This window comes from Lytechinus pictus, chromosome 4 (genome assembly GCF_037042905.1).
Source record: "Lytechinus pictus isolate F3 Inbred chromosome 4, Lp3.0, whole genome shotgun sequence".
NCBI classification, from domain to species: Eukaryota; Metazoa; Echinodermata; class Echinoidea; order Temnopleuroida; family Toxopneustidae; genus Lytechinus; species Lytechinus pictus.
In genome coordinates, this window is record NC_087248.1 from 14,525,072 (window position 1) to 14,551,528 (window position 26,457).

General features: G+C 36.9%; 2 protein-coding genes across 4 annotated transcripts in view; both read left to right on the top strand.

The window, feature by feature from the left end:
* Window positions 1-1,361: 1,361 nt before the first annotated feature.
* LOC129259485 (solute carrier family 35 member F2-like) lies at window positions 1,362-17,997 on the top strand. The gene is made up of 6 exons (XM_064098456.1): window positions 1,362-1,523; window positions 4,166-4,472; window positions 5,449-5,602; window positions 7,094-7,259; window positions 11,288-11,495; window positions 12,582-17,997. The coding sequence occupies exons 1-6, from the start codon at window positions 1,423-1,425 to the stop codon at window positions 12,873-12,875; spliced, it is 1,230 nt and encodes a 409-aa protein (XP_063954526.1). The 5' UTR covers window positions 1,362-1,422; the 3' UTR covers window positions 12,876-17,997.
* A 3,229-nt stretch (window positions 17,998-21,226) lies between these two features.
* Window positions 21,227-26,457, top strand: part of LOC129259484 (epithelial cell-transforming sequence 2 oncogene-like) — a 28,794-nt gene continuing 23,563 nt past the window's right edge. For 2 of the 3 annotated variants that reach the window (XR_010293373.1, XM_064098458.1), the window contains exons 1-5: window positions 21,232-21,700; window positions 23,894-23,929; window positions 24,570-24,809; window positions 25,217-25,354; window positions 26,167-26,269. Coding sequence is in view for 2 of the 3 variants with exons in the window: in XM_064098458.1 (XP_063954528.1) it covers window positions 21,413-21,700; window positions 23,894-23,929; window positions 24,570-24,809; window positions 25,217-25,354; window positions 26,167-26,269 (805 nt within the window). In the remaining variant the exon portion in view is untranslated. Of the gene's footprint in view, window positions 21,701-23,893; window positions 23,930-24,569; window positions 24,810-25,216; window positions 25,355-26,166; window positions 26,270-26,457 lie in introns of all 3 variants that reach the window. The other variant, XM_064098457.1, reaches the window with a different exon arrangement.

A 26,457-nucleotide genomic window follows, 5' to 3' on the forward strand; every position in this document is an offset into this window, starting at 1 on the left:
CTCGTCTAGGGGTGTTTGGAAATAATTTAGTCACGCATGTGTACAGCAATACATTTGGCTGCCCCCCCCCCCCCCGGGGTAAGTGCCCTTTCTCGAATCAGTGCCCCTGAAGAAAATATGCCTTGTGCCCCTTTCACCTGAGAAGGATCCGTCTTATGCCATTACTTTTAGCAAGTGCCCTTTTGCCATCTTATAGGTGCCCTTTCTCGTATCAGTGCCCCCCACAAACGTGTTCTACCTTGCCCCTTTCACCTGAGAAGCAGTGGCGTACCTGGGATATTTCACAGGGGGGGGCAAAACCGTCCGCCAAAAAAATTGACAAGCAAAAAAAAAAAAAAAAGGGGTCTTCAAGCTCGTCAGGGGGGGGGGGCAGGGATACGTCCTTTGCATGGGTTGTGGCTCGTCAGGGGGCAGACTGCCCCCTCTGCCCCCCCCCCGTAGGTACGCTAGTGCTGAGAAGGACTTGTTTTACGTGTTAAAGAATGCCCCTTTGCCTTCCATAGGTGCCTGCTCTTCATATCAGATAAGGTGTCCTGAAAAACCATACTCTTTTTGTGCCTGATTAGCGCCCACGGTATCTTATTTAGCATCGTTCTGCTTCCTTCTCTGCAAGTGCATGGGCGGAAATCTGTCCCCAAATGTAGGGGGACCACGGGCTGGAAACTTCTACAACTAAAAAAAAAAAAAAAGTTATCACCCCCCCCCCAAAAAAAAAAAAATTGACAAGCACCAAAAAAAAGGGTTTTCACCAAAAATGTAAGGTCATTTAGTCCAAAATACATATTATTACGATTTTTGATTATGTATTTTTCTCCATCATAAAAGACCAAAAATAGTACTGAGGGGGACATTTAATATTGTGTCCCCCCTACTATTTTTGGTAGAGGGGACGCGTCCCCCTGGGATTTCCGCCCATGAGTAAGCGCATATTAATTAATCATAAACTAAATAAATTAATGTAGGCCTATATCATTTCAACTCGTCCATTTATTAGTATACTTCCATTTCACTGAAAGAAAGATTAAGAAATAGCATGCACCCCCTCCGCCCTTCCCCCCCCCCCCGCATTTTACATTGCTAATTCGCGCCTGCATCATATTGTTTAGGGGTTTTTTTTCATTTCATGACAAATAATCCATCAAACAAGCAAACATGCAATAATTAAAAGGGGGTAATTTCCCAGGGGTGCAGGAAAAGAATGGGGGGCCGGATCCCGAGATCCGGGCCCGATCGAGATACATGTATCCATGACCTTTTTTCCTCTTGCCTCCGTACCCCCTCCCCCTCCCCGCGGGTCCACTTCTCAAATAAAGTAAACTCATCGCCAGTCACTCTTGTCGCGTAAATATGGATTATGTAGTGTCTTGCGAAGTATACTACATACTGTGTGCATGTGTTGTTTTCTATGGTTGCGACACCAGCATGGCTCTCGGAAACGATGTTCCGTACGTTAGTACTACTGAAGAAATTCATTCCAGCTGTTGGACTAAAACAAGAAAAATATTTTCACCTTTATTTACGATGTAAGTAAAACCATGAATATTTTAATTTTAGATTTACCGGACTACCAAGGCACCATCAAGCCGGTGCACGAGTTCGCGATCGCATCACTCTTCAGACCAGCAACATGAGCAAGGGTATGCGCTGTTGTTGTGCCACTACGTTAGTTGGCCGTGGCTAGTAGAGGGGCCTTGCATGCTGAAGAGAGTGTGTGTTCGGGGGTACAGGCTTATTCACGTGGATGTCGTGTGTGTATGTGATGTCGGCTGCTTGCAGCATGCCGCAGATGCTACAAATGCATTCCTGTATGTGATGTGACTGTGACTTTGTGACAAAAAAAGTGTTATTCAGTTTTACGTTTTTAGAAAAATATTCCCATTGTGCATATTGTTTGGCAAGACTTCGTACTTCCATGTGTGATAGGTCCCATCCACTATACAGTGCGTCCCCCAAAAAAACTATACACTTGAATGCATGGCTGCCAAATAAAATATATATCACTTTGGGGGAAAAGACTTATATAATTATAAATGGAAAACCAATAAAGTCAACTTTCAAATGACACTAAAAAGTTGGAAAACTAGTCATGCTCGAGCGAGCAGTGCCCACTGAAAAAAAAGGAAATGAAAATTAGGCTGGGCCGGAATTAGCCTTACAATTTCTTTCAGGTTTTTTGGTTTGGAACTTGCAAAGGGGAGGGTTTTGTAATGAATTAATGATCAATTGTGATCAGTTTGTTGTTTGAGAAAATTTCATGAGTTATTAAATTGAAATTTAATGCATGAGTGATCATGAATTGCAATTTTTAGTGCAGCATTTTGACTTTATCATGGGATTATCTCAGCAATGTGTCCATGAGAATAGGGGGTAAGATAGGACTTAAGTAGCTAGGTGAAGTACGTTGATGGGATAAAGGTCAACAGAACATTTAGCAACCCCTCCATCTCTTACCCCCCCCCCCCCCCCCCACTTCTCCCCTCCTGAGAGACTAAGCTAGGCGGCTAGGCTGGGCAGGAATTTTTCTCAAGTGCAGTTTTCGAGAGGTTAGTCCTTTGGAACTTACAAAGCTAAGGATATGCTAAATAAATGAGCGAGATAAGTTTTGGTTTCTTAGGCAAATTTCATGAGTTGCTCAATTGAAATTAAATGCATGAGTGAACAGGAATTGTAAGTTTAGTGTAGCATATTCATCTTGTGGACCTCAGCAGTGTGTTCGTGAGAGTCAGAGTACATGTGAATTGTGATGGTACCTGTTACAAGCAAGAGGGCGAGATATGGTAGGACTTCCTCTTTGTATCCTTTTACAAATTAAAATTCATATGTCTATCCCCTCCACCTCCATTTCCCCAGCTCTCTCCCCCCTCTCTCTCTCTCTTTCGTACTTCCTGGATTCAAATTGACATTTTTTTATTTAATAAGATATATTTCACAAATATCCGTAAAACCCAAAGTGGAGGAATAAAAGCAATATAGCCACATGAAGCTGCTTGCTATTGTTGACCTCGTACCATCTAATATCCCAGAACCCCAGGATGATAAAACCCACTTTTTGGCTGAAAAAAGGTTACAAAAATGGGAAAATTTAGGTATAATTACCTTTTAACTCTACAAATAATGGTTTAAAAGTACTAATTATAGGAAAAACAAATTGCCTGCCCCCAAAAACATATGAATAGACACCAAAACCAGAGAAATTGACCACCAAATAAAAAAGTTGTGGCCAAAACTGTGATTTTGGGGGGTTTTGGCGGCCATTTTGGATTTTGACTCGGCACACTTTTTTCTCGGACCTGAGACAAAAAATATTGTCATTTCATGTTGAGATACATTACAAGGAATAAAAAAAAACTGTTGTCATATTGAAATTACAAAAAAAGTATTTTTGACTCATGTATAGCCCACTCCTATTAGTAGTGCAATTTAATTCACTTTCCCAGGCTTGGAATTTGAAAAGTAGTCTACCCAAAAAGTCCAAACCAAAACTTGTGGTAAAACGAAGAATTCATGTCATGTTCTTCTCTAACTTTGTTTATAGTTAAGTATAACTTTTGCTTTAAAAAAGCTTGTGGCCTCTAACATGTATTGTAGACTATGGGTAATTGAACAGAGTGCATCTCAGTGAGCAATTTCCCATCTTTTTCTCCCTTTTTAGAGACATTTTTTAGTCCTTTCGAGAGAAAAAAAATGCTTAAAAAAACAGCAAACTTTGTCCATTTAGTTTTCTCCAGTATAAACTGTTTCCAAACCATGAAACACATTTTTTGTCCATAATGCACAGCTTCGCTGAAGTTACTGTGCCAAGGATCTTCCATTGAGTACAGTGCTCTTTGCTTTCTTTGCTCCTCTTTGCTCCACTAAGATCTCCGATCTTAATGGAGGAAGAACACAGGAGAGGGAGAGAGAGTAGCCCTGATTCATAATTTTAAGGCCACCCCTTGAATTCACATAGGATTCAGTGTAGCACATTTTAGCTGGTTTGCTAAAAACAAACTAACCCAGGCACATAAAATTTGTTGAATCATTTTATTTTTCACCTGCTTATTCTATTCTTCTTATTTACAGTAGCACTCTATCTTTGTTACCCTGTAACTTACATGTACATTTGTGAATTGCAAGTTACTCACATCTCATTTTGCTATAAAAACTTTTTTTTTGTTCATGGCAGATCTTTCCTGAAGGTTTTCCTTGGAGGCCAAGCGTTATCCTTGCTCATCTGTGGCACAGGGGTCACCAGCCAGCTCCTGAACGACAGTCATGGAATCAACGCCCCCACTACCCAAAGCTTTGCAAACTATCTTCTCCTGGCGCTGGTGTACTGCACCCTATTGTGCCTGCGCAAGACCAGGGAGAAGAACTTTTACCACATCTTCACCAAGCGATGGTGGAAGTACATTCTGATAGCACTCGTAGATGTGGAGGCAAACTACTTGGTGGTGAAGGCATACCAGTATACAACGCTTACAAGTGTCCAGGTAGAAATACACCTTTTCATTGTGATGTCATGAAAATAAAAGAAGTAAAATATTTGGATTATTAAGAGCAGCAGTGTGCTATTTTTGTCTAGCTCTGAAAATTCCATATTGATGTGATGTATTGGTTGCAAGATTTATCAGGGACTCAGTTTTAAAGGGAGCGAGAGCAATCGCTTGCTACGGCTAGCCTTAATCCATTTCTGGTAGAGCGATTTATAGCTCGCCTATAAAGTGAATTTGATTTTTTTTTACATAAACTGATAAATGCAGAAAAACTAGAAATCAAGTACATTTAACATCATGCACTTCTGTATTGTTTGTACAACATTCTACATCCATGTATAATCTCTATTCTGACGTCACTTAATCTGAATGTCGAACGAGTGTCAGTCAATGATCGAACTGTTAGAGCCAACCTTGAAACCCTCATTCTTAATCAAGGTTTTGATTAATAACACGCAATTACATTTAAGCATTTAAGCAATAATACATTTAAAATGAGATAAATATTGCATATATATTCAGGGCATCTGATTTATTGTCTCCTTTGGTTGTGGGTTGTATAACTTGGTGTACATTTCTCCATCCATTTTGTTAATCAGACAAAAAAGCTCCCTTTGTATGTCAAAGAAGAGCTTTTTGCAGTGCTTCCCTACCAGTACCACTCCCCATAAAAATTTTAGGAGAGCTTTTTATTGCGGCCCTCATAATTATAAAACTCGAGTCCCTGATTTATTATTAAATTCTTTATTGTTACTATTTTGCAAAAGCTTTTTCTCCATGTATCTCACCATAATTTAACATTTTATATTGATAGCAAATTGAAACCAGGGTCTGATTTACCTGGTGCAGGTTACTGCTTTGGCATCTCCATTACAAAGATAAAGGAAGGATGATGCTTTACTTGCAGACAATTTATATCAATTATTTTGATTACTCTGTTTATATCACTGTATGATTATTATTCCTTTTCTAGCTGTTGGATTGTATCACCATACCTGTGGTAATCTTACTTTCGTTTCTCATCCTGCGTACTCGCTATCGCATCATTCACATTGCTGGTGTGGTAACATGCATTGCTGGCCTTGGGGCTCTCATTGGAGCTGATGTACTTGCAGGCAGAGCTGGCGGTAAGCCAATTTTCATTAAACACAACGGCTTGGATAGCCAATTGTGTAAAAATTTGACATTGCATTTGGTGCTCAAGTCATTAATACTTGTTTGGGAATAATAATGAGTAAAATACTTTTCTTTTGGATTAGTGTTTGGATAAAGAACATAGTAAATATAAGAAATATATAATCTTCATGAAATCATGAATGTTTGGCTTCTCGTAATTTTAGCTTTGACTTTCATACCACGGTCTAAGTTAAACCAGACTGGGTCATTGTGTGTTCCATTTACAATGTCCACTGATTTTATTACATTTTGAAAGTAAATTATTTTTCGCTTTTCTTTAATAAGTAAATTAAGGGTTGCATGGGGTAATAAATTCTAAAAATCAATTTGGTTATTCAACATTCTCTGGCTTTTAGTTGTGAACCTCTGCTAGTTTCTAATAAAGATGGGTTGATACTTGATCAAATTTTCCAGAAAATTATATGTAGAAAATGTATTTTAATCAGAGTTCATCTTCATGCTGATAAATCTCAGGAATGGCATCTGGGAAAAATAAAATAGGGTATCTTAGCAGAGAATAGCTAGAGGGATTTCATGAAGCAGCTTGTAAGTGACTTTCAACTGACAGCTGTTGTAAACTACTGAAATTCTTACATCTGATTGGCTGATAGCAAATTCATGAATGAAATTACAGGCAAAATGATTTATGAAACTGACTGTAAATGTTGCAGTTATTCCAGGTTCAAGAATATTTTAATATTTCCAGAGGGAGGTATTAAAGATGACAGGACAGACAGGTGGCCATTCGTAGAATTCCTGGACAAAGCAATAAAATGGTATACAGTATATGCATTGGTATCCATTTGAATGCCTCAGCTGCACAGACAACTGTCCTGTTTTGAGGTCCCAAATAAATTCATGCGATAAATTTTGACCCAACACGTTGTCGGATTGGTTTCTGGCCATGCCCTAGTTGAAAAAAAAAACTGTGCTTGCAACAGTGATCTTAACATTTGCAATTGGGTCACAGGTCTTGTATTTGTTGTTTACATCAAAGAAAAGGGAGTTCCTAACCATAAGATATGGTCAGAAGTGTGTAAAGCTGTATTTACAGTACATTTTTTGACATAAATTTAACCACCATTTATCTTTTTATATAGGGAGGTGGGGAGAGAGAGGGGCGGGTTCAGGGGTTAGAAATTGCAAGTGTGTTGACCCCATATAGTCACAGAGCCCTCTCAACTCTGCTAATATAACAACAGAATTTGGGGAGTTTTGCTGGTGAACTCACTTGAGATAGTGATGAAGTCAAGTGATTTTGCTTTTGCCATGAAAGAAAGCAAGCTCATAAAATGAAATAGCTAGGGAAATTAGTATGAGTTGATTATTGTACATTTTCTTCTCATATGTATCTTTAATTGTATCTTCTTTTTTTTAGGTGAATCGTAGGTTTCAATTTTATTAAATCCATCCCTTTTTACTTGAAATTTTTAAATTTGCAGATGGTACGGCCCAGAACAAGCTATTGGGTGACATATTTTGTTTGCTTGGAGCAAGTCTTTACGGTGTCTCCAATGTAGCACAGGAGTATGTGGTCCGTCAGTATACAAGAACAGAATTCTTGGGCATGGTCGGACTCTTTGGGACATTTGTATCTGGAATACAACTGTGAGTAGGATGATTTTTTTATTATTTCACAATCATTTTTTACTGTTAATTTTTTTATTTTGGCAGTCCAACATTTTTGGTGGTGTTTTTTGTTATTTTTATTGTTACTGATCTCTCTGTTGTTATATTTATATAATAAATGCAGATAATGATGATATTTCCTTTCTTTTCTCCCCCTGCCTGTCTCGTCCCCTCCCTTTTCACTGATCTGTCTATCACTTTCTTTTTGCTCTTTTTCTCACTTTCCTCATGAGTTAAAGACCATCTGTTGAGAAAGACTTCTCACTTTCCATAACTTCTCTTTATGTTTCACTATTATGTATGGCAATAAAGAAGGCAAAGTTAGGATTGGCATTTTAAGTTGAAGGATTACTTCAGTTCATTGTGAAGTGTAATCTTCTTTATTGAATTTCCACAGCTTGTGATTTTGCACAATTTTCCCAAAATTTGTACTTTGTGACTTTGTCATTTGTAAACTACCATTTACCCAAATCATAAAATCCTTTTTATAATCTTTATTGCTGTATCTTATCATTTAGTCAGCTATAAAATGTTTCAGTTAGAGAAGGTTCATTGTACTCGATTCTATTACATGTTTTATAACCTTTATTTTAAAGGTAAAGGTTAGATTAGGGTATCTTAAGAATTCGTAACATAGATCAGGTTTTGGATGTAAATTTCTGTTATGGTTTCATTGTTGCAGATTGAATAGTCCGTCTTCATAAAAATCTTTTCTTCAATATTACATATGGATTAATAGTGTTAGAAATATGACAGAAATTGAGAAATTCAATCCTATCCCAATGAAACTCCCCTTTGTATCACTTATACAGTAGACTCATGTACGTATGTAAATATGTTTGTAATTGTAAAGCATACTAAAACTCCTGGGGGGGGGGCCACTTCCATTGACGAGTGGATACCATGCGCGACCATGGGGTCTCGAAAAGCACCCTAAACACTTATTTTCCTTTTTCTGAAAATGCACCCCTTAACAAGTATTGGCGTGTGAAACCCTACCCTTAACAAGTATTGGAAACAAAACGATACTCTTGCATATAGCAAGTTCCCTGAATTGACCCCCTAAACAAGTACAGCGATATTTTTGTCTCACCTGCATAGCAGAGTGAGACTATAGGCGCCGCTTTTCCGACCGCGGCGGCGGCGTCAACACCAAATCTTAACCTGAGGTTAAGTTTTTTAAATGACAGCATAACTTAGAAAGTATATGGACCTAGTTCATGAAACTTGGCCATAAGGTTAATCAAGTATTACTGAACATCCTGCCTGAGTTTCATGTCACATGACCAAGGTCAAAGGTCATTTAGGGTCAATGAACTTAGACCATGTTGGGGGAATCAACATCAAAATCTTAACCTAAGGTTAAGTTTTTGAAATGTCATCATAAATTAGAAAATATATGGACCTAGTTCATGAAACTTATACATGAGGTTAATCAAGTATCACTGAACATCCTGCATGAGTTTCACGACACATGACCAAGGTCAAAGGTCATTTAGGGTCAATGAACTTTGGCCGAATTGGGGGTATCTGTTGAATTACCATCATAACTTTGAAAGTTTATGGATCTGATTCATGAAACTTGGACATAATAGTAATCAAGTATTACTGAACATCCTGTGCAAGTTTCAGGTCACATGATCAAGGTCAAAGGTCATTTAGGGTCAATGAACTTTGGCCAAATTGGGGTATTTGTTGAATTACAGCCATAAATTTGAAAGTGTGTTGGTCTAGTTCATAAAACTTGGACATAAGAGTAATCAAGTATCACTGAACATCCTGTGCGAGTTTCAGGTCACATGATCAAGGTCAAAGGTCATGTAAGGTCAAAGAACTTTGGCCATGTTGGGGGTATTTGTTGAATTGCCATCATATCTCTATAAGTGTATTGGTCTAATTCATAAAACGTGGAAATACGAGTAACCAAGTATCACTGAACATCTTGTGCGAGTTACAGTAGTTTTCAAAATCAGCACTGCTGCTATATTGAATCGCGTGATGCAGGTGAGACGGCCAGAGGCATTCCACTTGTTATTGTTATGTGACGGACGCCGGTCGTCGGTTTTACCTTCACCTACATCATTGGGTTTAAATGTAGTACAGCCCCACCTACCACATCTCGCGTAAATCATACTCTAAACACGTAGTGTTGACTCTTGGGGCAAAAGTACATCCTTTATAAAACATTTTAGTCCTAATTTTTACACCCTCGCAAATTTGACCCTAAATACGTAGCTTTCCTGGTGAAAATAGATACCCTATTTTCATTATTTTAATGTTTTTGACACCCTTATCACGTTACGTACGTAACGTGTCCTATCTTGAAAAAGACATCCTTTTTACGTGTTTTTTGGGGTCGCGCATGGTATCCACTCGTCAATGTAAGTGGCCCCCCCCCCCCCCCCCCCCCCCGGGCTAAAACTTTAGGTAATACTATATGAAGATGACAGTTATGGAACCACGTTTTAATGTCCTTTGCACCCCAACTTGCCTCCCCCACCCCCACCCCATTCCGCAGAACACTCTTAACATGGGCTCTGAGTTTGATAAACATATGGGGCATTGCAGGGAACTTACACTGTACGTTTTAGTTCCATCAAATAATGTAAATCAATAGTATTTTATTAATATCAGTTCAAGGCCTTTTTACAAGACAGATTTGTTGATGAAATGCATTTAATATGAACTTGTCATATTTCTTGCAACAGCCCATTGTGCTTGATTATGGAACTTAAGCTAGGTTTGTAATTGAACTTACATGTACATTTAGTTAATTGCAACATCTCATCTACTCCTGCTACATGTATGCTATTATATGGGGATGATGTTACAGTGTGCATGTATACACTGAATAGTATGAGGGAGGGATAGGTGACAATGAGAAAAACAAGGAAATACATGTAAGACTTTATAACGAGTTTGCATTGATGACTAGAGTCTTTTGTGTTGTTTGTATAGAGGCAATTTGGATTTCATTGTATGCTTGAGTGACTTCTAATGGAGAGCCTTGACAGAAATTCAATTCTTTTAGGTGACTCAGACTCCCCACTAATTGGTGCTGAATATCATGCTGTATGATAGTCTCAATGTACATTGTTATCATTTTGAATGGAATAAAATAGATAGTGGCTTAATTGGAGTATACTGAGAAAACTTGCATTCTTGAAGATAGGAGATTCCCAAGCAGTGCGTGTCATTGTGAGGGGATCAATAAACCAAAGAGAATAGTTCTGCAGTTTATGCTTGAGTGATGGTATCATTACCATCCTTTCATGCATGGCCCTTCATGGTAATGCCCTCCCACTTGTTTTTTGTTTTGTTTTGTTTTTGTTTTCATTATCATTCCCTCTATACTGTAGTGTCAATGCCAGTAAACAATAAAGGGTATTTGGCTTTGCCTGGAAATTAAGTTGTTTTTTTTAAGAGCAGGGTGCAGTAATAACAATAATACCTTAAGCTTATACAGTGCTTTAATCTCTAAGCACTAGAAATGAGTAGTTACAAAGATATAATAACATATTAACATAAACATATATGAAGAATAAAAGTAAACGATATGTCCAATCAAAGTTCATTTCAGGGTGAAGAGATATACTTTTTTAAACGATTCAACGGAACAATGCTCAAGTACATGTTATCATTCATTTTGAGTTGAAAATGTGTTCACTTTCCCACTTTGAATTAAAGACAGCGCTACATGTAGGTGTTCTTGTAAAAAAAATGGTGTATGCACAAGTATTTTTCATATTTAGAGAATGTTTGAGAATTCTAATGATGCTATTGCTGGCCAAGATTAATTGGATCAATCACAAGTCTTTGTAAGACTTTCTTGTCAAGGAGAGATCGCAAATCCGGTATGGTGTAAATCAAAGTAGCTGTGCTTGAGCATCTGTTCAGAAAAGTTAGATGCAAACACTGGTATCTACAATACATGTTTACGAACATCCAGCCATAAACTTTAAAGCGAGTTCCTTTCTATTCTTGTTCATTTTTCTCTGTCATTTCAGGGTGGCTCTGGAGCGTCAAGAACTCGCCACCTTCTCCTGGGACATTAAGGCGATCCTGTTGCTCCTAGCCTTTGCAGCGTGTATGTTCTGTCTCTATTCTCTCTTCCCTGTGGTCATCAAGTGGAGTAGTGCCACAGTGGCCAACCTGTCCATCTTGACAGCTGATATGTACACCTTGTTCATCGGGCTCTTCGTGTTCCATTTTGTGGTAAGATATCTTGAGTAGTCGCCAAGCGGAGACCCACCCCACCTTGGATGTGATTACGCTCAGTTTGCCAAGGCCAGAATAGGCATTTTGAATCATGTATTAAAACATAGTTGCATCCTCTTATCTATTTTTCTACCATGCGGATATAGATGAACTGAAAATTCTTCCCAAAATGTGTGTTTCATATAAGCACTTCTTGAAAACATGGTTTCTTGAAAGCATCAATTCAACATCTTTAAAGGTCAAGTCCACCTCAGAAAAATGTTGATTTGAATGAATAGAGAAAAATCAGACAAGCACAATGTTGAAAATTTCATCAAAATCGGATGTAAAATAAGAAAGTTATGACATTTCAAAGTTTCGCTTATTTTTAACAAAATAGTTATATGAACGAGCCAGTTACATCCAGATGAGAGAGTCGATGATGTCACTCACTCACTATTTCTTTTGTTTTTTATTGTTTGAATTATACAATATTTCAATTTTTACGAATTTGATAATTAGGACCTCCTTGCCTGAAGCACAAAATGTTAAAATAATGGAATTCCACGTGTTCAGGGAAGAATGAAACTTCATTTCACATGGCAATGACGAGAAAATCAAAATATTTCATATTTCATATAATAAAATACAAAAGAAATAGTGAGTGAGTGACATCATCGACTCTCTCATCTGGATGTAACTGGCTCGTTCATATAACTATTTTGTTAAAAATAAGCGAAACTTTAAAATGTCATAACTTTCTTAATTTACATCCGATTTTGATGAAATTTTCAGTGTTATGCTTGTGGAGTTTTTCTCTTTTTATTCAAATCAAGTTTTTGTTGGGGTGGACTTGTCCTTTAACAAATGTGCATTTTAGATATATTAAGAAAAAGCATTATCATCATTTTTATTTTATTCATTTACCCATATAAATGACATGATGTACATTCATGTATATACATATCGAAAAGATAGAGATTGATCATTGTGGCATGTGGATTGGGGTTCACAAAACAGAAAATCTTTCATTTTGATTAGAGCTATGTTGACCCTCAACACGTAGTCTTAAAGTCTCTCTTATCTTATATTTTCCTCTTCCAGTTTTCTGCGCTGTATCTCTTTGGCTTTGGCCTCATCTTCACTGGAGTGATCATCTACTCTCTCAAACCCACAAAGGACGCTCCTTCGGGACCAAGGTCATACAGTCTGTTCCACAACAATCAGTCATCGGAAAACATCACCCGCATCAGCATCCGAGATGATGACGATACCGCCGAAGGGACGACGACAACCTTGACAGATGGTGCCGACATTGAAGGTGCAGCGCCGAGGGATGACGATACCGAGCAGTTACATAAAGAATTTAGCAAGAGTCTCAATGGTGATTCGAACTGAAGGAGAAGGTAACCTCACTCGCTTAGAGGTTGCCTTTTTTTTTCTTGTATTCTTTTTGTAAGTTATTATTGAATTTGTAAAAAAATTATTCCATCTCTGCTTTGGCCGGCACGGCTGGATTTGGACTATGGAAATGTGCAAGGTTTCATGGACATGGAATTTGAATGAACTTCTCTGTCAAAGCAAGATCTGCAATGAATCCATAAGCTGTGTATCATCCGCTGAAGGGAAATCTGTGGAAGTGCCAATGTTAAAAGAAAGCAGTTGCAAGAGAAACATTTTCTCTATGTATCTACATGTGATCATCTACCTGATACAAAACTTCCATTGGAGGGATAAAGACTTGAAGATAGCAAAATAATATTTCATTTGCTTGCTTCAGTGATTGGAAATGCCGGACTGTTGGGCCAAAAGGCAGCAATGCTATATATCAAAGCATATGGGTCCCTTTTACCACTAAAGTTCAATTTTGTTCACTGTGATATATAGTTATAGATTACTTCATAAAATTAATCACATTACCTTATCAATTTGCTTGAATGATACATGTATATCCTCCATACTACTTTCTCATCTTTTCTGCCAAAATGATTCATTCGAAAGTTATAATCAATCAAGCGTATGATATCACTTACAATGACTGTACAAACCCAGTGCACTATGAAGCAAAATGCAGGCAGTTCTATTTTCTACGAACTGCTGTGAGAGCTCATTGAATTGTCCTTGAAAATGACATTGAGGGCAATTCCATAAAGAATATACATTCGACCCCCCCCCCCCTCATCAGTTGACCTTCTTATAATGGATTGGTTCTATTTTCTAGTTCATATCCATATAAAAGGATGTAATGGTCTCAAACTATCGTGCCTTGTAGAGTTAGTGGAGTTATTGGAAGTAAGAGTGGAGTAAAATGAAAGTAAAATGGCTGATGATTTTATGAAATTTCCATAGAGAATTTAATGTACAGTTGAGGCCAAAAATTACATACACCCATGGAATTCAGTGAAATTTGTTCGCTTGCCAAACATCGTAAAATTTACTCTGTCTTCAGAAATATGGATACTACTGTGACGAATTTGGTATTAAATTAAAGAGGGTGTTAAAGAGAATTCCAGTAGTTGCAGTAAACACTGATTTCATGAGAAAGTCTGTAAAACCAGGCTTAATTGTCAGTATATCATCGAGGATCTAGATCTGGTACAGTTACATAAACTGAACTTTGTGAAATCTTGAAATCTACGCTGAAAAATGTTCAGACTGAACTTCCCCAACACAGATAAGCGCACGTGGGACTGTGTATAATTATTGCTTTGAGCGAATCCTGTGCTTATTTGCTGATTTCTCAGCAATTACACAATTTCTTCCAGAATCCTTTGGCACATGCGTTTTATTTATGCAAACAGACACTTTGGTGGTCATTTCATTGGATTCTGTACGAACTCATTTTGGTATCGTTACCAAAACTAGCATTTACCTTTAAGCTCTTTCACATGATTGGGATGCAGTTGGGATCAAAGTATATTTGAGATGTCATTTTTTTTTTTAAAGTGATATGCCAAATGTATTCTTTGTTTGTTATTATTCTTTCAAATATTTCATCGAAATATATAAATGTCAAATCTATGATTCATATTTCATTTTCTATCATGATATGTCACCACTGAATAAACAGTGTAATCTGAAATGTTTGTGTTGAGAATGAGAAGTAACTAGCACAAATATGAAATGTTTTTGTCAAGTTTTTATATTTTGATTTGTCTAAAATATGAAGATTTTTTTTTTTTGGGGGGGGGAGGGAAATGACACCTAAACATTCTTCAGCTCCTGATGACAAAGCAATGTAATGAAGGAGCATGACATACTCATTTGTTTGATATCAAATTTGTCATGATAGCACAAATATTTTATAAGATACAGTAAATTTTGTGATGTTTGGCAAGTGTCAGATTTTCTTTGAATTTCCTGGGTGTATGTAAACTTCTAGCCTCAACTGTACATGAAAATTTATGACACTGTCAAAGGGGTAATCATGTTGAAAAAATTCTTACTTTTTCTTTTGTTTGGGGAGAAATTACTGTACATTGATATCATGCTGTAACCATATTGATATACATGTATATCCCCTATGTTAATTGCACAGTTGGAATAATTAATTGAGAATGGTATTTAAATACTTAAATAGTGGAGCGTTATGGCCCAGTGGATTAGTCTTCGGACTTTCAAACAGAGGGTCTTGGGTTCGAATCCCAGCAATGGCGTAATTTCCTTCGGCAAGAAATTTATCCACATTGTGCTGCACTCGACCCAGGTGAGGTGAATGGGTACCCGGTAGGATTTATTCCTTGAATGCTTTTGCGCCTATATATGGCCGCTCAGCTACAGCCGGGGTAATAATAATATACCAAGTATATTTCAGCGCCTTGAGCACATAATCAATGTGGATTTGGCGCTTTAGAAATACTCTATATTATTATTATTAAATTTCCTGCAACAGATACGAAGAAGAGTTCTTGTGTTATTTGACCTCATTGGGAACAATATGTGGTCACATACATTGTATGACATAAAAGTCGGGAGGGGGCAGACCAGTGAGCTGCTTGAGTTACACTTCCCATGCTTTCAAAGTAATTGCTCATTGGTAATTAATGTAGATATGGATTTCTCATAAATTCCCAATCATGTTTTAGTAACCTGGGGGTGTTTCACAAAGATTTAAGTGTGACTTAGAGTCGCACTTAAATGCTGACGCGTACATGATACGCAATGCGCAAGCTTATTGATCAATATGCAGTAGTGCGCATCACTTTAGCACGATCTGACCAATGCGGTCTTGGCTTATGATATGCGGTGCCCCACGCAACGAGGCATTTAAGTGCGAATCTAAGTCATGCTAAAATCCTTGATGAAACTCCCCCCTGGTTTACTAGATAGGAATATGTGTCTTATTTTTCAGATTTTAAGCATTTTTTTCCTTAGCTACCTGGAGGCACTGAGTGGAGCCAGATGAAGTATTGGCAAACCTACCAGTACCACTGATGTACAAACAGAAGCTTTTAGTCATCTGACATACATGTACATGTATGTTAAACATAAATCTTGTGCTTTACGTCCACTGTGTTAGAAAAAGGTGAATAGGTATGGTTGCCTGTACAGAGATGCCTTTCTCTTACTTTGTTTTACATTAATCTTTCATTTTTTTGTACATAATTTGTCTGTACATGATTGTTTTTAATCATTTTATATGATATGAATTTATATAACTATACAGGAACAGTACAAGTATTATTCACAGCTCAAATATCATTAGCAATGTATCATTTATTCACAGGTAGTTTGCATATTTTACAGTTTACAATTTACAGAGAATTATAAAAAGAATCAAAGATTCTAACATAAACAAATCATGCAGCCATTTTGCACAGATACAGTACCTGTAGGCAATCATTGAAACTAGTATATAATATAAGCTTTGTTAAAATTGGTATACTTATTTTTGGCTCTGGAATGTTGCTCTGATTGTACAGAAATAGTTACAAATATTACATGATTCATGTATTATTAGCTATTGGTCATTTTGCAAAACATCTCAAAGTGCAAAAACTTGAAACATGTATTCTCTTCTTTTTTTTTCTTGCTTTTTTTTTCTCAATTTCTGTATTCAAATTCAAGTTTGATCAGTTAATGCTTTATTATAAAACATCATGCCAGAAGATATGTACCAAAATAAAATTGGCATGTTCTCATATTATCCAAGCCACTGAAATGTTTCTGTGAATGTACAAGAGAAGTAGAATCTTTATTTCTATGTTGCTTGCCACCCATTTATTACCATTTTTTTAGGTCTTGGTTTTCATTTGAGTAATATTCATGTTCAGCCAATCGCTGATACAACAGGGCCCCGTCTTACAAAGAGTTACGATTGATCCAATCATATCCAATCAATCGTAACTTTATGGAAATCCATCAGTGTCATAATTTTTTTTACAGAAAATTTGCACAATGTCCTTTGTAAACAAAGAGAAGCATAATGACATTTAAAGAAAACAATGAATGCATGATGGCATTTAAAGAAAACAATGAATGCATTGTGGTCTAGTGGTTCTGACTCTTGCCTTTCAATCAGAGGGTCATGGGTTCGAATCCCAACCATGGCATGTTTTCCTTCAGCAAGAAACTCATCCACATTGTGCTGCACTCGACCCAGGTGAGGTGAATGGGTACCCGGCAGGATTAATTCCTTGAATGCTTGTGCGCCTAGGCAGCCCAGCTAAAGCCGGGGTAATAATAGCAGGGCCCGCTGGGAGAACAGTTTTCGGAACTGAAGTGGCTACCCTCGGTAAATATACAGCTATTATTAGAAAATATTTTGAACAAACATGCATAATAGATGTTGACGTTGTTGCTGGCCGTCCATAGTTGTGATTGATCGGAACAATCGCAGCTCTTTGTAAGATGGGGCCATGATGTTACATAATGTACATACTACATACATGTTCAAGGTGGCATTATAAGTAACAATTTATCATCAAAGCACTAAGAGTCTGTATGTCTCACGCTTCATAGTACATTAACTTATTCTTTTATCTTGCTTCTTTTCAGTGTCATTCAGGTTCAAAGTTTCATAAGAGAATGAAAGAAAAGGTTTGCACAAAGTAGACATATCAAGTAGATAATCATCGAAGGCCCCTTTCACTGACCCAAAGGGCAACATTTAAGTTGAAAATTCTGGCTGTAAGGAATTTGCTAAATATTATGGTGGTATCTGTCAATTGCTCCCGAGCTGTTTGATAGAAATTTTGCAAGAAAACAACAAAATCCCACCGAACTTAAAGTAAATCCTTAAACAGTTTGTTTTGGTACCAACCTTATCCACTATACAATTGAACATACTTTAGTAAAGTATGATAACAGTGCTAGATATTGAATCAAATGTTGTAATGTCCTTTTCATTTATCATTTGCATGTTCACAAAAAAAATGTACATCACTTGAGAGAAAAGATTACGATTTTCTTTATATTCAACTGTAGGATCCTTATTAAACTTGTTGGGTTTATTATCAAAACCCTATTTCATAAAAAAACACCTGCATTTATGAAATATAAAAAAATATATTATACAGTCCCCATTGCTTCTATGAAGTATTACTCTGTGCAGTTTTTGATACATTTAAAGTACTGAACATATTAAGTCATTGTAATGTCTGCAAGCACTGCCTGATTTATGTGTTGTGAGTTTTAAAAGAGAATGCCCTTTTTCTTGTCTAACAAGAGGCTATTTTACTACACATACATGTATTATTCATGAAGAACCCAGTATCCAGAAATATGGAATGTACTATATCCTTAAATACTTAGGACTGTATTCTGAAGTCAGGTTTAACTTAGACCATGGTCTAACTCTGTGCTAGAATTATGGGAAGCCAAAAGTGTAAAAAATTTTATTAAGTTGTATGTTTCTTATGTTTGCTGTGCTCTTTCCTGATTCATTGATGGTGAAGACAATCGTCGATTTATAATTCCTCGACAATTATGAATGATTTGAGAGCCAAATGAGCTGAAATATGATATTTCTACCATTAGTGGTTTATGTGACAATTGGCTTTCCATACTTAAACCACAACTTTAAACCTGAGTTAAAGGTAAACCTGACTTCAGAATACGGGCCTTAGTGATAAGCACATAAGGTTCCAGGAAGTATTCAATATTTATTTTTCAGTTAAGTTGGAGCATGGAGCTATTAAACACCGATAGCTCCGTGGTGATAGTGTACCTGGACTAATGGTTTAGTGGTAGTCTCCTTTCAGGAGACAGTGGCCCGTATTCTGAAGTCAGGTTTAACTTAGACTCAGGTTTAAAGTTGTGGTTTAAGTATGGGAAGCCGAAAGTATCAAATTTATTTATTAAGTTGTACGTTTCTTATGTTTACTGTGCTCTTTCCTGATTCATTGATGGTGAAGACAATAATCTATATATCTTCCTAGACAATTATGAATGATTTGAGAGCCAAATGAGCTGAAATATGATATCTCTACCGTTAGTGATTTATGTAACAATTGGCTGTCCATACTTAAACCACAACTTTAAACCTGAGTTTAAGTTAAACCCGACTTCAGAATACGGGCCAGTAAATTTTGGGTTCAAATCTAAACAGATTGTTTTCAGTACACTCCAGGCACCCAGTGCAAAAGGAGTTGCAATCAATTGCCAGCCTTGAAATTAAACGCAACTTGATTTTCAACAAATCAGAAGCTTTCTTTCTTCAACGGGCTTCTAATCATGTATGTTATCTTTACTCTGCGCAAGCCATGATTGGCATTACATAAATTTAAAAAACTTGAGACAATATGAATGAACCTCAAAAAAACAATGTTTTATCCACCATGACAGTTAACCAAAGTATTTTGTAAATAAGCTTAAAGAACTATTGCATAGAGTTGGGGTTGAAGAATCAATTTGCAGAAAAGTCCATCCCTCAAAAAATGGCTCTCACAAGGTTGCCATCCTAGAACTTTTAACATTCGCATTAACAGTACCAAGAAGTAGTTGGTCATAAAATGCTTTGCATGTTTGCCTTGCATTGTTCAGTTAGTTTGATCATAAGATTATTGTACATGGTCATTGGTATGCACATTGCATGCTAAGGAAATAAATGAAATACCTTCTTACTTTCATATTTATCCACCATGTTCTTATCGAGGTGTGCTTTCAGATTCGATTTACTTAAGGACGTTCCACAGTTAAAGTGAAATCCATGTCATTTTCACCATACTTTGCACATAGATAGTTTAGAACCTTAATATTCGAAATATGCAAAAATTAACATAGGTCCATGTGCTTGATTTTTTGCTATAGAACTTCAAAGTTCACCCAAATTGATGTTCTTAGGAATTGCGCATTCAAAAGAATTTGGCATTTTTAGACCGCCCAAGATTACTACAATGAGTTTAAACCTGTATTACTCAGTCAAAATACATGAAAAAGTCATCAAATTTCGCAAGAGAGTTAAAAATTGTATCGTTAGAATGGAGAATATATTTATAGTGCTATTTGTTTGCAATTTTAAGTTTAACAGCACTGTCAGTTCTTAAAAATGGCGTAAAAGATAACAAAATCCCAATCTAAAAAATTTGAAATTTCAGTACCAAACTACAAAAGTACAATAAATGCTGCACTTTATTCAAAATCCATGTCATTTTCACCAAAATTTGTAGAGTTGTAGAGGAAGGTATACCTAAGAGGAACAAACATTAAAAAATAGGGGTTCATGTGCTTGTTTTTAAACTATCAGTATTTTTATTAGAGCAAATGTGCTTTTTAAAACACCAAAAATGCGCCGAATGCTTTGTATCTATGTGAAGAAAAAATCAAAACCACTCTAACATTTATTCAAACTCGGGGTAATATTCGTGATTCTTGGCAGCACTGCAGAGTAAAGTATTTTGAAATTGTAGAGAATCTTTTTTTTTAATGGTCCATGGAATAATTCCATTTTTTAGCTTCATGAAATAACGCAACCGATCTGCAGTTAAAGTGCAGAAGATGAGAAAAATCAGCACATACCCGCAGCTAATTAATCACCTGTTCATCCATTGTGACGTCAGCGCGCAGAGTGTAAACTATGCGCAGATCATAATGCGCACAAACATAACTGTGGAACGTCCTTAAGTGATATCAAAGCAATCATTGTTATGGTTTGTACTATTTCATCATTAAATCAAGTTTTCAAGTCAACTTCCCCAAACAAGTCAAATTTTCATTTTTTCTAATGTTCCAGGGTTTGGTTACTTAAACTTTGTTACTTTGCACCTAAAGATGTTCTGTTTTAAATTTACATTATCAGTCTTACTGTTCTAGATACAGGGGGAGAAAGATAGAAGGGAGAGAGAGAGGGGGGCAAAGATTGAGATAATATGCATCTGGTTGGAGGTGGGGATGGACATTGGGACACAGAGGGAGAGAGAGAGATTAGAGTAGAGAAAACTTATGAGGATCAAACACTGTAGGAAAGAGAAAGAAGAAGAGAGGAAACAAAGTGTAAAGTGAATGTGAAGGAAGAAAATACAGACAGGAATTTGATAACTAGTGTCATTAGTGAAGGCCTGAAAATAGAAAGAGAATAGTGAGAATTGAAAACATTGACAGAAAAAAAATCAAAGAAAAACAGAGGGAGACAAAATAAATCAGGAACTCCTCATCACGTTTTCCCTGATGAAGGGGAAGGACCCCCCCCCCCCCCAAAAAAAAAAAAAAAAAAAAATCAAATGGAGAATAAAATTATTTGGAATTTGCGTTAATGCGTTCGAGTCTTTTTCGGATACGCAAATTTACTGTCATACATCGGATCGGAATATACTTCGGATACAATATTTGTTAACCGTTAATCAATACTGGAAAAAGTAGCGTCGTGTGGCCATGGTGACAACAGGATTTTCCAGCTTTGTTTGCTCTAATTTAGACCTGAAATATCAATTACCACTTTACGCATGACTTAAAGAGTATTTTCACGGAAATATTGAATCTACTGGAACATTGTAAAAATGTCGAACTCTCCAACAAAATCAATTCCGCGTCCGAGGACAAACAGCCCGTTGAGCAGGTCGCTGCCGGCTTCGACCGCCGGAGCTTCGGGGACAGCACCTGTTGATAGGGTGCTCCATTACAGGGCGGAACATGCAGGTGATCGTTCATTGAGGAAAACGGCGCAGGTCTCTCCTCTTCAAATGAGTACACCATCGATGCGCACTGGAACAACTTTCAAGACCAACAAACTGCAGACAAAACACAGTACATGGACACCGATATTGCACAAACCATCAAATGAACAGGTAATTATTAATTAGACTTATTTATAGTATAGTATAGGATTAGTCAGTTGTTTTTAAAGACCAGTTAAGTAATGTTGAATTGAACTTTGAAGGAATGATCGGAAGCAGTAGGATGGGGGGTCGGGTGTCCGCACACTTTATATTTTTGAAGCCTTCTTTTTTGTCTTTGGCTTACACTAAAAACATGAATTCAATAGTTGTAATCATCTTCTATTTTGTTCTCTATAATATTTCCTAACATTTTGTACTAAAAATTGATGAAACTTCGCTTGTAAATTTTTCCAAATGACTTTCTAAAATTGATCGTCCAGACACACAACAACTGGATATACAGGATCACCTACTTCTTCCGTACAATGATCATTAGGAGGATAGATCTGTTAGGCCTAATCTTATTTCAATTCAATTGACATCAAAATTTCACAATCAATCATCAGTCAATAATTGAAACAATAAATAGAATAATGCCTACAAATTCAACGGATAGACAAAGTACGGTAAACAAAAATAAACAAGTGGAGGGACGAACAAAGAAAGGCCTGAGGCCTACAATTCAATTGCAATGGCTTGTCCCCAACATAGACTCTATATCATGTATATATTATCATTTTACACTAACTGATCATAAGCAAACAAACAGACACAAAAAAGCAATAAAGTCATTCATAAATTAAAATAGAGTCAGGGGGTATACGACTCGGTCATGAGTCATGAGTGATCAATGCCTTTTTAAATATAGACAGTGTACATAGGGCAACTTTTGATATCAGAATCTAAACGATTCCATAGCTTTGCTTTGGACCAATAAAAATATAACAAGTTAGTTGTTAGACAACATTAGACATTTTGCAGAAGTTTGTTTCAGTCTAACCTTTACTTAGTCTAGATCATCTCTCTCAGGCTCAAACTTCATTGATCAGTTCAAAGAGTTGAAGCAGTCTCTCATCTAGACCAAAAGCTTCGGTCTCTGTTATGTTGGTTGTTCCGCTGAACTCCGTTGGCTCCACTAACCAATTACAGAGACTCAATGGCCCATGGCCATATGTTTATGTATTAAGTTCGAATAAACCAGGGAAGTGGGAGTTGCGCGACAGCCTAATTAATTCACTGTTTTCCCCCTTTTAAGTTTAATTTTTCCTGCTTTGGTGCATTTCAGGCCAAAACAGAATAATAATCTTTATTTTAGTCCAGTTCTTTTGATATATTTTTATGAAATAAAGACAAAAATCGATGAGCCCCGTTGGGGGGATCTTGCATTGTTAACCCCCTAATGGTGGCTGCACGATCGCGAGCCGTCTGTGTACGAGGATAAATATTTAAAAAATGTTTTAAAAACTCCTCAAAACAAACGGCTGCCATCTGTCTATTTCTCATCTACTATCTAGTCATACTGTCATAGTCATTTCTCTAACTTCTAAAGTCTTAATCTTGATATTCTCTTAAATTGAATTTAAAGTGTTAGATTGCAATTGAAGTCAAACTCAATAAGGCTCAAGAACTACACACCACACAAGTATGTTCTTTTTTTTTAATGATAAATTCAACATTTTCTTTGAAATGTAGACTAGATCTAGTCTCAATTGGTAACTTTTTTTTTTGGGGGGGGGGAGTATTAAAAATTATGCGGTTGGTAGTCAGATTTTCATTGACTATAGATAGAGCAAGGAGTAGCCAGGGAGGGACAGGTATGATTTACAATTGCACAAATCCAAATCAAAGAATGAAGCATAACATATAAGCAGATTGTTAGCCCCCCCCCCCCCCCACATTTTGTGATTTGCCACAGGAATGTGTGGAAAATCTTATATGTTCACCCAATTGCCCCCTAATTGGCAGGATTCTTGTGCAAGACCACAGACACAGCCTAAGCAAGTGCAAGTAATTTCCCACTTTATGAAAGGGTTCCTGGCATAATTCTGCAATATGGACTTCATATTATTTTTCCTCCAAACGTTTTCTGGCATGCTAAATAAGTAACCCTGAGAATAAATATAGTGTTAGAGTCTTCTTCAAAGTCGTCTCCAAATCTTGCAAAGTGTAGAAAATTGGAATAGATCAAGATATATACGTACAGTATGTAGTTGATTGCATTAAAAAAAACAAATTCTTGTGGGATATCAGGAGAGACTGTTATCCAGGTTGAATTTTTGTATATTTGAATGATAATGTCTTTCATGTTTGTTTCAATTTCAGCTCTATTTAGAAAGGAGAGATTTAACTGCACACTGGGTAAGTTTTGAAATTTAAGACAGATTATTGAACAATGTGAACAGTGATGTAGGAGTAGATTCTGGTTCACAATCTTTATTTGGTCCCTGTCTCTAATTCATTTAAAACTCTTTTAAAAGAAAATTGGAATTCGGAGGAAATGAATGTGGCGTTCCTTCTTAAGACTAAGGATTGAATTTGAGATTGAAGATTAAATGGAATCTTAATATTTATATAGGCCTACTGCTGCACATAAAAGATAAACTAAAAATTCTACCCTGGAAGTAAAATAACCAATACTAATTATTTGCAATTTTGCAAGATGGCAATGGATTATGGGAATTATTCATATTGCATTTTTTTTCTTGTAGTATTTATTGGTTATTTTCATCATGATTTTATGAGTGTGAAGGTTTTTTTTTTTTTTCTTCAGTTATTCACATTTGCTTTAAATTTGCATCATCCATCATCTCCATCTATATTTTCACCATCACCATCAAAAGTATGGTCATCATTATTATTATAATCATCATCATCATAATTATCACCAGTTACCTCCAAGACTACCTCCAGTTCATCAGCATTCTTCTACATCACCCAATCCATCGATCTGCATATATTGTGAATTGATAGAGACCCTACATGTATACAAATTTTTCAGTTTGACCTGTGGACGGATTCCCAACGGAAGCGATTCCTGCAGTTCCTTCTGGTGCACTGCAAGCGTAGCCAGCTTGTCTTTCTCCAGCAGTTCTTTGACAGTAAGATTCCCCTCACCCATGTGGACTTCACCAAGATCCTACCTCGCTTCCTCTGCCTCTATATCTTCTCGTTCCTGGATCCCCGCAGTCTTAGCCGTGCCTCCATGGTCTGCTGGCACTGGAAGTTTGTCACAGAACAGGTATTTTACTGTTGGGGGTGGTTAGAAAAGAGAACTTAATGGATTATTGTTATTTTACTTTATTTATAAGAAAGAATTGATTCTCTTTAACCAGTTGTAAGTCCTGTTTAATGGACTGTTAATGAAGATTAAAACCATTTTGAATGCATGTTTTCAAGAGATACAACTTCTTGATCATGAGCGTATCAATTCCATAAGACAAAGAAACAGAATTATGTGACTGAAAGTTACTGAAATAATTCTTTGTATTTCTTAATCTTTTTGTCAGATTTTTCATAAAGGTAATTCCCCTTTTGTTTTTACATGTTTTGACAACTTAATTGATCTTATTTATTGCATTTATGATATGAATGCAAATTTTTTTTTTCATAAAGCTTCCATATTGTTCCTACTTCCGTTAATTGCAGGATGAGCTGTGGGTTCACAAGTGCCTCCGACATGGCTGGCTGTTGCCTTATGTGCCAAGAGAGAATGAATTTGGAGCTTGGAAGAAGCACTACATCAAATGTTTTAGGTCACTTGATGTTACTCAACCAAATGAGAAGGTAAAGGAATCTCTTCAGCTACTGAGATGCAATATTGGAAATAAATAATTTGCTAATGAATGATTCATTTTCTACCGAGATTGTATGGCACATAATAGTTGTTCAGTGGTGTGAATTGGTTGAAAGCACATACGACTGGTCCTTTATTTCTCCTAAAGACTTACAATGTACTATTGACTGGTGGTGAGCAGTTATGAGTACATTATAGTAACCAGTGAGATGGGGAAAGTTTATAAAATATCAAGGATCCACATTAGTATCTCATAAAACATAATGCACATAAGTTTGCTCAGGCAATGGAGTGATAACCCACACTTTTTTCCAAATGTGTTATGGGGCCATTCCACTATCATGATCTGAAACCCAGACCATTAGATCGGCGGAGAGTGGGAAAGGAATCGGTTGATATCGGGGGCAGCGCAATAACAACGTTGAAACAACGGGTAACAGTGGGTCTAATATTCAGATCGGCTAAAAATGTTATACATGTTCAAAATTTCATGCCGATCTTCCCGAAAGGAAAAGCGTAGACGACACGGCGTGCAGTATTGGGCTGAGGGTAATCAGGTCTTTCCTGGCGTACGAACAGCGGCACATGGACAATTCGTATTGTACTGCAAATTATATTTTCGCCTACTCCCAGTAAAGTGGTTCATTTTCCCCCGATCTTACCAGATCCGAAGGTTTGTCAAAATCGTAGCAACATTGCCATAATGGAACGGGTGCTTTAGAACTGTTTCAAAAGGTACCTCAAGCTTATTTTTACTATTGCACCCAATGATATCTATCATTTTTAAACTATTTCCCTCCAGTCTGATAGGTATGGCAAGCTCGGGGATGGATCAACACTAGCAGAGAAAGAATATCTCAGGAAACTGAAGGCAGGCCGGATCAAGGAACCACCTCTAAATCCACGTGAGTTAAGGCCACCACACACCTTACGACCCGACTGGCTTGCGACTGAGTGAGGGAGGGGAGATGAATCGCAAGGTAGTCATAAGCCCCGACACTCACACCTTGCGATTCGACTACCATGCTGTCTGCGACTCACTTATGCGCTTTCTGCTTTTTGCCATAGCAACTGAGAAAATGGCGCTTACTAC